The sequence below is a fragment of the Clytia hemisphaerica genome, unplaced genomic scaffold, assembly GCF_902728285.1.
Source record: "Clytia hemisphaerica strain Z4C2 unplaced genomic scaffold, Clytia hemisphaerica genome assembly, whole genome shotgun sequence".
NCBI lineage: Eukaryota > Metazoa > Cnidaria > Hydrozoa > Leptothecata > Clytiidae > Clytia > Clytia hemisphaerica.
The window spans coordinates 426,256-442,628 of record NW_027104027.1 but is presented as its reverse complement, the minus strand read 5'-3'; the positions used below and the strand labels follow the sequence as shown (position 1 = coordinate 442,628).

At 36.7% G+C, this 16,373-nt stretch overlaps 3 protein-coding genes across 3 annotated transcripts; all 3 read right to left on the bottom strand.

Annotated features, from left to right (window-relative positions):
* Positions 1 to 3,133: 3,133 nt before the first annotated feature.
* LOC136811624 (uncharacterized) lies at positions 3,134 to 4,104 on the bottom strand. Its single transcript, XM_067068249.1, has one exon. The coding sequence runs from the start codon at positions 4,050 to 4,052 to the stop codon at positions 3,219 to 3,221; it is 834 nt and encodes a 277-aa protein (XP_066924350.1). The 5' UTR covers positions 4,053 to 4,104; the 3' UTR covers positions 3,134 to 3,218.
* A 3,844-nt stretch (positions 4,105 to 7,948) lies between these two features.
* Positions 7,949 to 10,375, bottom strand: LOC136811622 (uncharacterized). Its single transcript, XM_067068246.1, has 3 exons — positions 10,122 to 10,375; positions 9,318 to 9,535; positions 7,949 to 8,982 (listed from the first exon to the last, which is right to left on the bottom strand). The coding sequence occupies exons 1-3, from the start codon at positions 10,307 to 10,309 to the stop codon at positions 7,985 to 7,987; spliced, it is 1,404 nt and encodes a 467-aa protein (XP_066924347.1). The 5' UTR covers positions 10,310 to 10,375; the 3' UTR covers positions 7,949 to 7,984.
* Positions 10,376 to 15,225: 4,850 nt separating this feature from the next.
* Positions 15,226 to 16,313, bottom strand: LOC136811621 (vascular endothelial growth factor C-like). The gene has a single exon (XM_067068245.1). The coding sequence runs from the start codon at positions 16,097 to 16,099 to the stop codon at positions 15,323 to 15,325; it is 777 nt and encodes a 258-aa protein (XP_066924346.1). The 5' UTR covers positions 16,100 to 16,313; the 3' UTR covers positions 15,226 to 15,322.
* Positions 16,314 to 16,373: the final 60 nt, after the last annotated feature.

Below are 16,373 nucleotides of genomic sequence, written 5' to 3'. Positions count from 1 at the left end.
GTTACATCTGTCATAAAAACTAGCTTTACACCGACAGCCACACTCCCCTGTATCAAAATACTTTTTCGCGTTGCATCGATGTGGTTGACATTCACATTTACATAATATTGGGACCCATACGAAATTCGGTCTAGGACAATCGAAGTGTTTATGACTACACTTGCATTCACATTTCTTATCATCCCAATCCTGATACTGATTACAATGCGATCCGTCATATCGGCAAATTTGTTTGCATGATGTATGATTGGTCAGTGTAACTACCTCATCTCTCCTAGTATCAAACGAGTATACTTTGACTGATACAATATCTGTTTGGTTCTCAATACAAACCTTTTTAGCAGGAGCTACATCGATAGATGCACCATCGCATCGGAACAATTCGACTTTACTTGGCTTCGTATAATTGCTTACTGTTACGACCGTTTTACGAGACATACACTCAGCATTCGGCAAAATAGTTTGATTAGCCATCAAATTTGAAGAACACGGTAGAACGAGAAATAAGAAACCAGCCAACGTAAAAACCACCATATTTAACTGGAAACCTTTAGGCTATAAAATTTTAAAAGAAGCAAGCATTATTACTATACTACTACAGGATATAGACTGAAAAATATTACTTTAAGAATAGTTTTTCGTCTTACGCCATCACTGTCTTGACAAAAAATAAGAGTTAAGACAGTACGAGAAATGAAATAAAACAATCTAAAATTTCAAGATAACGACATGCATAAACGGTTCAATGGTCAAACTTAGTTATGTGTTCAAACTGCAATATAAGAAGAGACTGTCGAACTCTACTTTGACCTTCCACAGACGTATTGTCCTTGGATGATTTTGTCATTTGAAAGACTTATTTTCTGCATTTTACTTAGAAAATCTTTTCTTCGAAATAGGTAATGATCATTTCATAAAAGTCACTAAGTAAGCACAAAGTTAATCAATAAAAATGATACTTATTAATCCATTTTGACAATTTGAAAAAAACTGTCAGACGTTTTGAGGTTTTGAAGCCGTTATTTCTATTTTTTTAGGATGATCTTTTAAACATACCTAGAAATCGATTTTAGGGAAAATATGTTAAACGCTTTAACACTTCCCAAAAGAAACTCTCTAAATTAGCGTTTTACCTTGCTTTTTAATTTTTTTAAATTTCGCCAAAATCTACGGTATTTTCACCAGGAAATTCGAATATTATTGCACAGTAACAGTTACCCTAAAGTAAAATTTTAATTCATTCTCAGAAAACTGTCATATGTTTGATGTGCAGGCTTTGAAATTCACCTGCATACAGATGCCAAATATCTTGAGTTCTTTTGCAATTTTTAATGATCTTATTAAAAAGAAAACCAAAGGATCGATAATTAAGAAAAATAATTTCCTTTCGGGATGTATATGAACACAAATCCTTATTCGAATCCAGCTTCCATGAACATTACCTGTAAAGATATGGAGGTTTAGGGATTCGAGAAATTGATCCGACCTAAAAATAAAACTTAAAACATCAGTCTGGGAAGATTGGATAAAAAAATGGAGTTTAAATAGCCCGGGGGGGGGGCACTGGGTTTGCGACTGACGGTATGTAAAACTTTTAAATTGCACCTTACAACAAAATCAGAAAATCATCTGAGTGCATTTTCCCCAAATTTTCGATCCCTTTCGTGCAAAAAATGGTCAAAATAAAAAATCTATAAGAATTTTCTGAAATTCTTTACAATCTCTAGGCATTTTATATTGGAAAAGGTACCCTTAGGGCCCGCACATACCCGTCGGTCCTTTTGCCCAGCTGCCCCCCCCGGGTATGGGAGCCATCCAAGTCCAGATAAAAAAAACTTATAAAGAAAATCGGTACTGGCAACAAAAAAAGGTCAATTGGATCGTTTGGAGTCCCCACTTCCTTCTAAAAACGTGGCAATATGAGTTTAAAACAGAGTAAAATCCAAGTTTGAGGATTAAATTCTAGGATTAATGCTAGAATAATTTGCAGACTAAATAAAGGAGACATTTTAATCAAGAAATAGTGAAAAAGAATAACATAATCAAATACAGGAACGTCATGTTTAAAGCTAACAACAACGTTTTTTTCTTTTCAAATATTTTTCATATTTTCGAACATTTTATATACAATAAAAATTATTTACATGTTACAAAGTACCCCAAAAAGGTTCTAAAGTTATAAATATATTCTAAATCTATATGCTCTATGATATATAGGATATTTTTTTGTTATTAAAAATTTATCTACGTTTTACTGATTCATATTTTCATAAACAACTTTTGTTTTCTTGGCCCTAAAATTGAAACAAAAAAGCAAATTGTTCATGAAAATTTTCCTGTGACACTTCAACAAGAGATTAGACTACAAAGAACAGTTGAATGGATTAAACTTTGAAAGAGTTTGCTGTAACATATGAAATCAAATCAACCATTAAAACATGTATTTAAAGAGGACCTGCCTCTCTCTCAAGACTTTTTCTCAAAAACACTGATTTATAATGATTTCACATAATAACACACTCAAGTCTATAATAGATGGGGGTTTGGAATAAGCATGGGGTTGAAAAACTCTAAAAACCTAATTGCTTAGTGGGTTGAAATAAGAATGTCCCAGTTGGGAGTTCTATACTAGAAATGAGCTGATAAGAAGAATTGAGGCAAAATGAGGAAGTTTTAAGAGCATTTCTTATCTTTAAGGGGGGTAAAAATGTCCCGAGTGAAAAACTTTCAAAAATTTAATTAGCAAGGGAATGTAGAGAAGCAATTTGAACAATGAACAGCAAATTAGCTGTCAATTTTTATGATTTGCTATTAATATGCAAAGCAAACTAGATCGTTTCACCATCCCAGCTTCAATACGATGGAACAATTTGTGCGTTCTCCAAATATTTCTCAAAGAAAACAGCTATAACCATGAAAATTAATCTGAACAAACCATAATCCATCACCAAGATGTAACATATTTTGTGCTTTCATACCCCATACCGTAACTTGGTCTAATGCCAACATCCCTCATCTATTTCCAACACCCTTTTTATCAGCTGAAATTGATAAAAAGGTCAAAGCTATTTTTCTTTACTTGGTGGTCAGGGAGGAATCATCCTTTTTTAGTCAGTAATTCAAACTTTCATATTATTCCTGTCTCTAAAGGAGGATGTCGATATTAGACCAACTTACGGTAGTTATGAAAGTAACCCCTTTTGAATATAACCTATATCTCATACTCTCACTTCATTTGATGTTTTCATTAAACCACGTTTCATTGGATACAATTCTTCTCGGGATTCATTTTTGTGACAAATATGAGTTGTATGATACACACAACCAGTGTTACGAGTGTATAGAATACAATCAAATGCTATTATGAATATAGCAAAGAATGACAAGACAATTATCAAAACTGCCCATTTTGTTGGTATAATATCACAATTTCCATCAAGTCCTTCAACAGGTTGAAACTTGGGATCTGTACATGTGCAATTGTCTGCCACTAAAACTTTGTCCCTTTTATTACAACGCTTGTAGAATTTTGGTTTACAAGTACAAGTGCAGTCTTCTTGATCTAGATAATGTCTTTTGAAAGGACAAGCTCGATTACAAACACACTGGCAAAGATTTGGTTCCCAAATATGATGTTCAGGACATTGAAATCGTTTGTTGTGGTCACATACACAAAGACAGTTCTCAGCATCCCATTTTTGGTTTTTATTGCACTGCGAACCATCAAAAACACACTGTTGTTTGCAAGTTGTGTGGTTTTCCAGCTCAACAATCTCATTAGTTAACATAAAGATATTTTGTACTTTAACATTGAGAGTTACTGATTCATTTTTAACACAACTTTTCAATGCCGGTGTTAGATCGTCGAAACTTCCATCACAACGGTGAAGTAGAACTTTACTTGGTTTTAGGGCATATCTTGGAGAGTCAATAGAAACTACAGTTTCCCTTGGCATACATTCTGCATTTGGTAAGGTGACAAAGTCATCATTAGAACTAGAAAATGCTCCACCCACAAAAAATACCAAAACAAAAAATTTAAAAATTCTCATTTTGAAGCATATTATCAAATTTCTGTGTTTTTAATACCTAGAATTAGAGTAAACAAAGATATAAAGACAAGTCTCAGATGAATACCTTTAATGTGAATTTCGTTGAATCTCAGAATAAATATCTGTAAAATTTGAAAAAAAAAGGTCAAGTCGTGTTTCGCCATTTTTGGAGATGTGATTTGCGTGCCACTTTCGAATGTTTACCTTTTTAAAGGGACACCTCTAAAAGCTATATTTCAAAAGTACACGCAAAAATGAAGAAACGCAGCAGATTTTAAATCTTTCAAAAGTGAATCATTTGAATAGGACGAGCCCCCGACGAACAACTCTATTCTGTATTCAATTTATATTTGCGTACGTCTTGAATCATCGATGGTCCATTTACAAAATGAGAGAGAAGTAAATAAAATCATATGAGGCAAATTAGTGAACATTAAAGCAAATTACGTCATCCAAATATAGAATACGTGTGACGTATATGCCAATAAAGAGAATAAAGTGGTTTCCATAGCAAAATGATGAAGTCACGTTAAATCTAAAAATCATAGAAAAGCTAAGTAACATGAAGTAAGTACAAACAGAGCGAAAATAACAAGACCCTCTAAGTAAAGGGTCCGTCCAGCTTTTGAGTATCAGAGGCCGAGTTTTCAAAGAAAATGACCTCTGACGACCAGGTGTAGAAAATTTATCGCTGAGCATGTGTCAATCGAAAGATTCAAAGATGAAGGGCAAGTATTACCATTTTAATGTCTGTATCATTAGTATACATGTTTACTATTGACGAATTCCCCAGACACCTCCAATCCAAATGTAATTGAAGAGTTGTGTATAAAACTATCAACTTTGAACCATGAAGAAGGTATCCAGCTTTTCTCAATTCGATTCCCGCATATTTGTACCATTCATTCAGCATATTCGTCGCACTTTGCTTTGGGAACCGTGTACCGGGAAAAGCACAGGCCGAAATCATATATCGACCTGTGCCGACCAATCTAGATTCTATTCAGCGCGCAATCAACACAAGAAAAGTAACCATGACGACAATCCAAGGTCCTGGATGAAGAAATTTTTATTCCCGTCGTTGAAAACACAACTCAAAAATGTCATCAATGCTTTTTAAAAAGACTCAGTGATAGAGAATCGTAACATAAAGTCTATTATTTCGATTCAATTAAAGTAACGTTTCCAAAATTAATAGTTTAGTAATTACTGTTATACCTACATTTGGGGATCATGGTAAAAGATTTCTTTCGAATAAAGAAGCTTATTTCAATTACACTTGGTGTTGGAGGTATCTGGGGAATTCGTCAATAGTAAACATGTATACTGATATAAGTATATACATTAATATGGTAATATTTGCTCTTTATCTTTGATTCTTTCTACAGTGATTAGATTGACACATGCGCGATAAGATTCATATTATTGGTCTTGAAAGGTTGATATATTCTTTAAAAACTCAACCTCTGATACTCAGAGTAGGAATCGTGAACATCTAGCTTATTCTGAAATTAACCTGTGAGGAAGCAAAAGACTGAATATAAGAATTATATGGCGAATAGCGCTTCGTCGTGCAAACGTCATGATTATTACTTTTCGACCAAAATTCAATCCCACAATCCTTTTCGCCTTAATTCAAAAGTCGTGAAAGCTATTACTTGTTCTTTGTAATTGAGTGTAATTTGCGTGCAAGCGTAATAAACGCAAAGGCTGATGGGATTGAATTTCAGTCAAACTTAAAAATCAATGTCTATTTTTAGATTCGCGACGGTATGCTATTCTCAATCACATCACTACCCTTAGAATTAAGTATAAAAAGCACATGCCCTTATATATGTTATGTTTTTGAGATTGCTCTCTTATTCCTTCATATTGAAGTCCCTGGATGATTTTCATTGTGTTAAACATTTTTATAAGAACAAACTATATAAGAACATAAGGCTTCGATGGCCGAAATTTCAAGAACAAGTCAAGAACATTTTAAGGCTTTGCCGACTCTAAAACAGCCGGCTTCTTGAAAAATGGGTGAAAATGCTGAAAATGCTCAAAAATGGTGAAAATAAGAACATGTTAAGAACATTTTTAGGCTTAAAACTCAAAAAGTTAAGAACATCCGAAGGCTTCAAAAACTTTGGGTATTCTTATAAAAAAACGTGTACTTCTCCTGTATTGACTGAATGTGCGCTGAAAAGAATCCTGATCTGTTGTCACCGGTAATTTGGGGGGATTCTTCCAAGTTGATAACCCTTTTTTGCTTCGTTACCCAACCTCGATCCCTGCGTATCATCAGCTTTTTGATTCTTACTGATAGCGCTAGATAATATTCTCTGGCGTCAATCAGTAACGTAAATAAAGCCTGGGATACACGGTGACGAGGTTGTTCGTTACCTTGATTACAATTTAATGCAGAGAGCTCGATTTATCGCATCATCAATCCGTAGTAACCACTTTGAATATCCGAGAATACGCGGATCCCTGATCATCATCATCATCCTTCGACCTAGGTCCGAATGGACCTAGGTCGGAAACAAACAATAACCCTCCCTCCACAGCTCTCGATCAGCTATTGTAGTGACCAGTTCCTCAATCCCTAGCCTTGTTTCCCGTTTCAGAATATCAAGAAATGTGCGCTTTCTCGAGCACCTAGCGCCCGCAGGACACCAAAGTAAGATCTCAGACACCATTTCGTTTTTCGCACGGAAACAGTGACCTGAGAAAGAGAGCATCCTGCTGGTCAGGACAGAGGAAATTCTTGGGAGTCCATGATATATCTCTTGAAGGGTTGGGTGGTTGCGCCAATCAAGATTCTGGACTCTTTTCAAAAGATTTGTATAGCAGCCATCAAGGCTCTTCAACATGGTTTTTGTCATTCCCTGATCATAAGATTTGGTTATAGTAAGTTATATGGCATGTCTCAAAAATATAAAAATTGACTTACGACCAGAGATTTCAGGATCCAGAAGCTCAAAATTATCCCAATAAGACTTCGAAAAAGCCACACACAAACCCCTTTCCCAATCGACATATACAATAAAATAAAGTGAAATTACTGAAATCACCTTTCTCGCCCGAACTAACTAAAGTTTTGAAAAACGTTAAATTACCCAAAAGTCTCAATACATTTCGACGCGACAGCGATTGTTGTAGGGCAAAGATACCTTGATCCTGAAAACTTGAAAGCGAAAATGAACGAAATGACAATTAAGACTTTTGCAAGACTGTATTCTAGCAGGGTCTTTGCTGAAAATCAGGCTAGGCTAAGATAAACAATTTCAATAATGTGTCAAATAATTTCTTGATATTGTGATCAAGGATCAAGGTGCGAATATCTCCTAGAAAATTGTAAAAATTTGTAAAAAGCTTAAAAAAATTCCTCTTTATAATATTGTAACGTGAGGATGAACGAAATAAAATCAGTCCTTTACCCTTTGAAATTTAAGAATAACTTTTAGCCCCTGGAAATCACAAAAAGCTCTTTCAAAACCATAATCGAACCCTTGATCGAACTTTATTATTTCACCCCTTGGAATGAAAAAAGGAAATACAAATAGTCGATGTTTGGTGATCCAACCTTTCAGAAAAAAATCGGGGTTAATCTTAGCCTAGAAATCTAAGCTAGTTTGCTTCAGTCACTAGGATAAATCTAATGGTGAGTTGTGTTTGAATAACAGTATTCCAAGGCAAACTTAAAATCGTAAACTTAAAAAATCTTTAAAGCACTGAAAACGCTATATTGCCATTAGCCTAGGCTTGTGAATACGAGCTTAGTTAACTAGACTAGGTTAATCTAAAGAATCCTACATTTACTAAAAATAGACAAAAAGAACGACAAAAAAGGGTGTGACGGACGTGGAATGATGAACGGGGAGTTAAAAGTTACAACTGCCAAAAAGGTATTGAATGTTAAATTGATTCTTATTTCGAAACCTATTTTAATCTTCTAATAATTTCAAATATTTTTTTCGATAAACAATCAAGTATATAATCAAAAGATAAGATAACAAGTTATAGATCGGCATTATCATATCTTTGACCATGAAAACGTAACTGGCCGTAAAGAAGGCTATAAGAACAGCAGCAATTAATGAGTTGAAACGATAAGAATCGATAATGCTGGCTGAATGTGAAGGAGTTAATTTGAATAAAATCTGCTTCACACAAATTATAGTAATGGTTCCATGTAAGTAGTTCAGTAGCACAACCAAACCAACTGTAATAAAACCGAGAGTGTTTGACGCCCAGCTTTTAATCCATAAAGATAAAGAAACCAAAGTTTGTGCGATAATTATCCAGACCAGATTGTTAATGGATAGAAAATACGTATCTAATGATGACGTCATCATTTTTTGGATGAAGTATATTGAAACGCACATGAGAGCTGTTGCTATGGCAGCAATGATGCCATATTGAGATATACTGTATTGAAAATCCATAATGGCTACCATGTTTGTTAGAAGGTCTAATTGATAATGTTGTGTGGCCGATACAAACATGTAGGTTAGGAAGACCATTATACCGTCATTTTGTAGTATATCTCGGAAAGTGAGAAGGCCTTGGTCCTCTAAATGAGTGTCGTTGTTGTTGTTGTTGTTGTTGTTGTTGTCGTTGTTGTCGTTGTTGTTGTTGTTGTTCGAAGCTGCCACCATTTGGTTAGGAAAATGTTTCTTTTGGATTTCTGGGAAAACAGGATCTACAGAAAGATCTTTTAAAAAGATTACACTATATACGAGCAATAATGTTGTCATGCAGGCTAATATCAAACCGATGGCATTTTCTTGTCGGATCACCCACCCAGCTGTTATGTTGAAATGCATAAAAGCGAATAATGCGGGAGTGACAGGTGAAATTGCTGAAGCGATATTACCTACGATTTCGTATAATGTGATTATTTTTGTCAATTCTTCTTTACGATGTGTTCTTGAAATCTCTCCTGAAATTAGTAGAAATGAATGTCAGATTTCTTTTAACCTTTTCTTCCAAACGGAAGAAATGCCCGACGTCCTAGGCATGCGCAGTATCTAAAAATATTCATTTATTCGTGCCCTCTCTAGTTAAAAAATAAGGTTACACTTTCCCTTTATCAGGCTAGTTTGCCCACTTTGAACTATATTTATACTCTGGGAAGAAAAAGCATAAACCTTCACTTCTCCATTTTCTATCTTAATCCACTATCCACTCAAAATATTCCGAATTTATGAAAATGCTAGTAAACGACACAAGTAACGGCTAGGAAAAGAAAAGTTGTTACATTGTTGGTAATCTTACCCATGTAACAAGATCTGATTGTATTAGTCATTCCACATAACAAACGACCAAAAATCGGAAACCACACAGAATAAGTTATCGTGTACAAAATATTCCCAACAATAGATGTTGTTAACAAAATGATGGTCAGTCGTTTAAGTTTTCGCGTTCTATCCATGCATCGTGCAACAATCGAAGAGCAAGTCATACAACCAATTGAAAACGAAGCCATCGTTATACTGAAATGAAATTAATGGATTTGAATTTAAAAGATTGCATGCAAAAATATTCTATATTTTATTTAACTTTCTGTACAAAGATTTCACTTTATGATCAGGATACTGGCTAGTTGAAAGATTAACTTCGAAAAGTCAAATAACCCTTTACTATTTACTTTTTAGACGTTTTTTTAAGCAGAAATATCTCGAAAAGGCGAGAAGTTAACCGTGGGGGGGGGGGGAGCGTACGGTTTTTCGGAATTGCGGAAATTGACCTTTTTTTCTTCGGAATTTCGGAAATCAGGCAAAATTCCTTCGGTATTTCGGAATTCTAAAATTGTTTCGGAATCGGAAACCATGAATAATTGATTCGAAATTTCGGTAATATAAAGTTTTTATCCCCTTTTTTCGGAATTCATACATGAATTTTTGATAAATCAAATTTGATGAAAAACTAGTCAAAACGAAGAAAAATACCCAAAGAATCGGTATCGGAATTGCAAGTATTTTTTTACGGAATTTCGGAAATTTTGGTAAAATTACACGGTATTTCGGAAATCACAAACCCCGTACATCCCCTTAACCGAAATGGCGATATCAGACATACCTATAGTAAAAATTAGATTGGTGATCACTCATTTGAAAAACATTTTTGAAATAAAACAGTGCTGAAATAGAAAACACCGTCATTTCAAAATACACAAGGATTTGTATGCATAAACCAATAAAGTTGACATGTCTTCGGTTTCTGAACCATAATTCCTCTTCGAAAGAGACTGCAAGCTCAATGTCCATTTTACTTTTCGATTCTACGATTAATCTCTCACTTCACTAGGACAAATGCTATACAAATCTCTATATTCAAATCTGGATTTTTTACAAGCCCCTATTACTAGATTTATCTCTAAGTCCTACCTTAACAATCCTAATTATAGTTATTAAATCTTAACGATATATTAACGATACGATAGGTATGCCATAAAATGAAGGTCACAGAATATACCTTTTTTTATAGGTTTTTTTTATAAGAATAGTGTACTTTGGATGAGGGTCAAGTATTCTTAAGAAATAGTCAAATTTATATTCCTGCCTCAAAGTTTCAATGTAAGTCAAACAAATGAAGCAGTTTTTTTCTGTTAACCAAATACAAAATGACTGTATTCTTATCAAGTTCTATGAAACTCACCCTAGAAGGTATTACTAGAGTATTCTTACGATTTGACCAATTTTCACCCTGATATTCTTATAGAAGATATTCTTATAAAAAAAACATGTATAAACTTTAATCGATCTTCCTTGGCCAACGATCATCAAACTTTTATGGACTAGATAGGATATACCATCCCACCGTTTGAAAGGGTAATGATTTTTTTATTAGTACTAATGAGTATGAATTACAATGTAATTATCTATATTAATATTTGAGTTGATGAGAATTTCATGCATAAGCCCAGTTACCCTAGAAGCTGTATTGGGATTTTCCAGAAAAAAATGAATATGGGGGGATGGAGGATATAACATTTTTTGGAAATTTACCCCCGAACATTGTGACTTGTGTCCCCGTACAAAATATCTACTGTATCCCCCTAACAAACATCATTTGACCCCCTGGATATTCAAAATGACCCTCAAACGGAGCAAGTTTACCCCTGGACAAGGTAAATTTTGCAGATTTTCCACTACCCCCGAACAATATGTCTTCCACCCCAATGTGCGAACATTTCCCGAATTTCAAAAAAGGCATTTCCCTCGCTCTATATCTAGTCACTTTAAGGTCTACATTAACTTGTTTGCTTGTACTTTAAAAATCTACCTTTCATAGAATAACATGGCTCTTCACATTTGGCACGTTGGGTACAATAGGACGTTCAAAAGATTTCTAAGTTGGATCAAAGTATTGTTGTTTATTTTTCAAATTCATCAGCCATCCCTCAACATCATTTTAGACAGTCCTGTCTCACCTAGCCCGGAGGCCACTTATACCTTTTTGATAGACTGGATGGCGCTGATCAGTGGCCCGGCGTAATTTGGCAGGCTTCATATTTTGGCTTAGGCTTAGCTTGAGGTGGTAGCAAATACATGCCACTAGATCCAGTCCCTTTTTGGAGAAAAACAAACAAAAAAACCATGTCCAATAGACAAATTTTTTCAAATTTTCGACGTATTTTAATGTTTTTATTATTATAGTTTCATAAACTTTGATTGGGTTTTAGAATATATTTAATTCTTTTGTTGTTTTCATGATTTCATATAATTTTAGAAAACGAAAGTGAAAAAATTCCAATATTGCGATATCCTCTAGTCTACTTCACTGGACTCAGCGCCATCAAAATCATCAGAAAGCAAAGTTCAGTCAGAAGTAGACTCTAGTCTATGTCTCACCTGACTCATCAGGACAATTTTCTGGGTAGTTTTTCAAAATTGAGAGGGGTCCGACCCGGTTGTAATACAGGGGCGTTTTATGACTTTTCTCTGATGGTAAATTTCATATTATCATAATTTTGATTAAGGTTCTTTTATTCATAGTTTACGCTATCACAGGAAATATAATATGGAGTGAGAAAATGGTATTTACAATTTTATACAAGTAATGAAAATTAATTAATCCAGATTGATCAATTTCAAGCAAATGTTCTGCTGGTCCAAGACAAGACTACTATCATAAATTCTAAGCGTTTTTGAGCAAGGGCCAGTTCTAATTGAACATTTCTAAAAAATGACCAATTTCCATTCATGATATTCATGATGTAATCTTTGCGCCTAAACAATACATTTAGGCACAGATATCAATCTATTTACCGCGTAGTCCGGCGGTAACCCGGCGGTATTTCTCATTCGTCAGATCATGTGTAAAATGAATAGCCTTTTTTCATTAGAATAGTTTACCGCCGCCGCCGCCGGGTTTCGCGGTGTTTTGCGGCAACCCGCCGGTAAATGACATTCTACATCAAAATAATTTACCGCCGCCGCCGCCGGGTTTCGCGGTATTTTGCGGCAACCCGCCGGTAAATGATATTTTACATCAAAATAATTTACCGCCGCCGCCGCCGGGTTTCGCGGTATTTTGCGGCAACCCGCCGGTAAATGATATATTACATCAAAATAATTTACGGCCGCCGCCGCCGGGTTTCGCGGTATTTTGCGGCAACCCGCCGGTATTCGTGTATTACCGGCGGCGGCGGCGGGTTTTTAATTTAGACTCTTTGATTGAGCTTATAATTATGTTGCGGTAGTCCGCGGGTTTCCGCCGGTATTCGTGTATTACCGGCGGCGGCGGCGGGTTTTTAATTTAGACTCTTTGATTGAGCTTATAATTATGTTGCGGTAGTCCGCGGGTTTCCGCCGGTATTCGTGTATTACCGGCGGCGGCGGTGGGTTTCCAATTTAGACTCTTTGATTGAGCTTAGAATTATGTTGCGGTAATCCGCGGGTTTCCGCCGGTATTTGTGTATTACCGGCGGCGGCGGTGGGTTTTTAATTTAGACTCTTCGATTGAGCTTAGAATTATGTTGCGGTAGTCCGCGGGTTTCCGTCGGTATTCGTGTATTACCGGCGGCGGCGGCGGGTTTTCAATTTAGACTCTTTGGTTACGCCGGTAAATGATATTTTACATCAAAATAATTTACCGCCGCCGCCGGCGGGTTGCCGCAAAATACCGCGAAACCCGCGGACTACCGCAACATAACTCTAAGCTCAATCAAAGAGTCTAAATTAAAAACCCGCCGCCGCCGCCGGTAATACACGAATACCCGACGGAAACCCGCCGACTACCGCAACATAATTCTAAGCTCAATTAATAATAATTCAAGGTAAATGATATTTTACATCAAAATAATTTACCGCGCCGCGCCAGATTTCGCGGTTATTTGCCGGCGTGTAACGGCCGCCGGTATTCGTGTATTACGGCGGCGGCGGGCGGGTTTTTAATTTAGACTCTTTGATTGAGCTTATAATTATGTTGCGGTAGTTCCGCGGGTTTACCGGCGGCGCGGCGGGTATTCGTGTATTACCGGCGGCGGCGGCGGGTTTTCAATTTAGACTCTTTGGTTACGCCGGTAAATGATATTTTACATCAAAATAATTTACCGCCGCCGCCGGCGGGTTGCCGCAAAATACCGCGAAACTATAATTATAAGCTCAATCAAAGAGTCTAAATTAAAAACCCGCCGCCGCCGCCGGTAATACACGAATACCGGCGGACACCCGCGGACTACCGCAACATAACTCTAAGCTCAATCAAAGAGTCTAAATTAAAAACCCGCCGCCGCCGCCGGTAATACACGAATACCGACGGAAACCCGCCGACTACCGCAACATAATTCTAAGCTCAATTAATAATAATTCAAGGTAAATGATATTTTACATCAAAATAATTTACCGCCGCCGCCAGGTTTCGCGGTATTTTGCGGCAACCCGCCGATATTCGTGTATTACCGGCGGCGGCGGCGGGTTTTTAATTTATACTCTTTGATTGAGCTTATAATTATGTTGCGGTAGTCCGCGGGTTTCCGCCGGTATTCGTGTATTACCGGCGGCGGCGGGTTTTTAATTTAGACTCTTTGATTGAGCTTATAATTATGTTGCGGTAGTCCGCGGGTGTCCGCCGGTATTCGTGTATTACCGGCGGCGGCGGCGGGTTTTTAATTTAGACTCTTTGATTGATTTGATTGAGCTTAGAATTATGTTGCGGTAGTCCGCGGGTTTCCGCCGGTATTTGTGTATTACCGGCGGCGGCGGCGGGTTTTTAATTTAGACTCTTTGATCGAGCTTATAATTATGTTGCGGTAGTCCGCGGGTTTCCGCCGGTATTCGTGTATTACCGGCGGCGGCGGCGGGTTTTTAATTTAGACTCTTTGATTGAGCTTAGAATTATGTTGCGGTAGTCCGCGGGTTTCCGCCGGTATTTGTGTATTACCGGCGGCGGCAGCGGGTTTTTAATTTAGACTCTTTGATTGAGCTTATAATTATGTTGCGGTAGTCCGCGGGTTTCTGCCGGTATTCGTGTATTACCGGCGGCGGCGGCGGGTTTTTAATTTAGACTCTTCGATTGAGCTTAGAATTATGTTGCGGTAGTCGGCGGGTTTCCGTCGGTATTCGTGTATTACCGGCGGCGACGGCGGTTCATTTTAAACAATAGATACAGGAAAAATAATAGAAGATACAACGGTAAACAGCGGGATGCCGCCGGAGAATCCGGTAAATAAGTCAAAATCTGTGGTATACTCAAACAATAGATGTGACGTAACAACTTTGCCGCCATTATTAGTGGCAAAAATTTGTCCCGCTAACCTATTTTGTATTGAAACCGGGGGTTTACGAAAAAGAAAGCTTAATATCTTTTGACGTAATATAATAGAATTAAATATCTTTTGGAAATCTATTGCAGATAATTAAAGAATTTCAATGAAAGAGTTTTTTCTTTAATTTAGAGTATTTAGGCTTATGTATTAATCTTTTCTTATTTTTTTCCGGGGGTCCTTGCTTGGAAAACATTGGGGAACGCATTTGTTTTGCCATCAATAATGGCGGCCAAATATTTCGATTCGGAGTGTCAATCAACGAAAAGATTACATCATAAGATTATCATGAATTGGAAAGGATTTTGTTTTTCTTTGAGATATTGGTATTACCGGGTAAATAGCCGAACCTGAAAAAGCCCTATATAAAATTAGCAAGATATTCTACAAAATATAATTGATCACTTCATTCATTAAAATGTTGAAAAATAGTTAAATAAAATTAAAAAACGCAAAAATCTACACTGAAGAAAGCTACTTATATTTACATTACAAAATCTTTTCATCAAAATTATTGTTTCTTTTTTGTGAAAAGGTACTGCAGTAGAAAGCTCTCCGGTACCGATTTTCGACATCTACAGGGTTGACATGACGCCCTGGAAAGAGGCTTTCCCATACACTGGCAGTCTATCGGACTTGGTTCGCCGTGACCTCGTTTAGAACATCGTTTAAAGAATTTCGCTTTACACATACAAGTACAATCTTCAAGGTCCAAGATTTGACGTTTATGACAACGGCGAGAACATGTGCATGCGCATTTGATCGGATTCCAAGAGTAATGTGGTGGACAATACTGATTGGACGGACAAATACATTTGCATTGTTTTTCATCCCATTTCGAAGCCCCTTTACACTGTGTAGCGTCATATTTACATCTCCCTTTACACGATAAATGATTTTCAACTTCCTTATAAGACGAATACGTCGGATTCAGTTTGGAGCGAACTGGAAAACGAATCTTTTCGGATGAACTTTTAACGCAGTCTTTAAGTTGCGGATTGACGTTATCAGCTACCCCCGCACATCGGTTCACTTCAACCATCATGGGCGAATAATGTTGTAACGGCACGTCAACCCTAACAACTGTTTTCCGTGGTGCACAATAAATATTGGGTAAATGGCTCACCGTTCTAACGCCACGGTTTTGTACCAAAGAACTTGGTTTAGGATCAAAGTCTGCTCTCTCGTCGTTTTCTAACCTATCAACATGAACATCAAAACGCCAAGCAGCATAAATCAACGTACAAATGTCACATAATAACAAAATCTTGATGATATTAACAAACATTATTTCAACGGGTCGATCAAAAATTATCCACGACTTGTTTTTGTATTATTCCTGATTTCAGTTTTGCGTGAATTTCTGTACGTTGACTTTCAGTAATCCACGCTACTAATATAGTTTAAAAAACACACAGATTATCATAGTTTGTCATTCGATGCGACCAACTTTATTACTGTCTCCTCATATATCACAATGTTTTGAAAATGTCGATTCAAGCAAAAAGAGAAAGAAGAAAATCAAGTCAGTCAGTCAATCTCTCATAGGACAAAATATTGAG

Coding starts and splice junctions, on each gene's coding strand:
- LOC136811622 (XM_067068246.1), bottom strand. CDS start 10,309: ATGGACATTGAGCTTGCAGTCTCTTTCGAAGAGGAATTATGGTTCAGA. Junction 9,536..10,121: donor CAATCTAATTTTTACTATAG/GTATGTCTGATA, acceptor ATTTCATTTCAG/TATAACGATGGCTTCGTTTT. Junction 8,983..9,317: donor AATCAGATCTTGTTACATGG/GTAAGATTACCA, acceptor TACTAATTTCAG/GAGAGATTTCAAGAACACAT.
- LOC136811621 (XM_067068245.1), bottom strand. CDS start 16,099: ATGTTTGTTAATATCATCAAGATTTTGTTATTATGTGACATTTGTACG.
- LOC136811624 (XM_067068249.1), bottom strand. CDS start 4,052: ATGAGAATTTTTAAATTTTTTGTTTTGGTATTTTTTGTGGGTGGAGCA.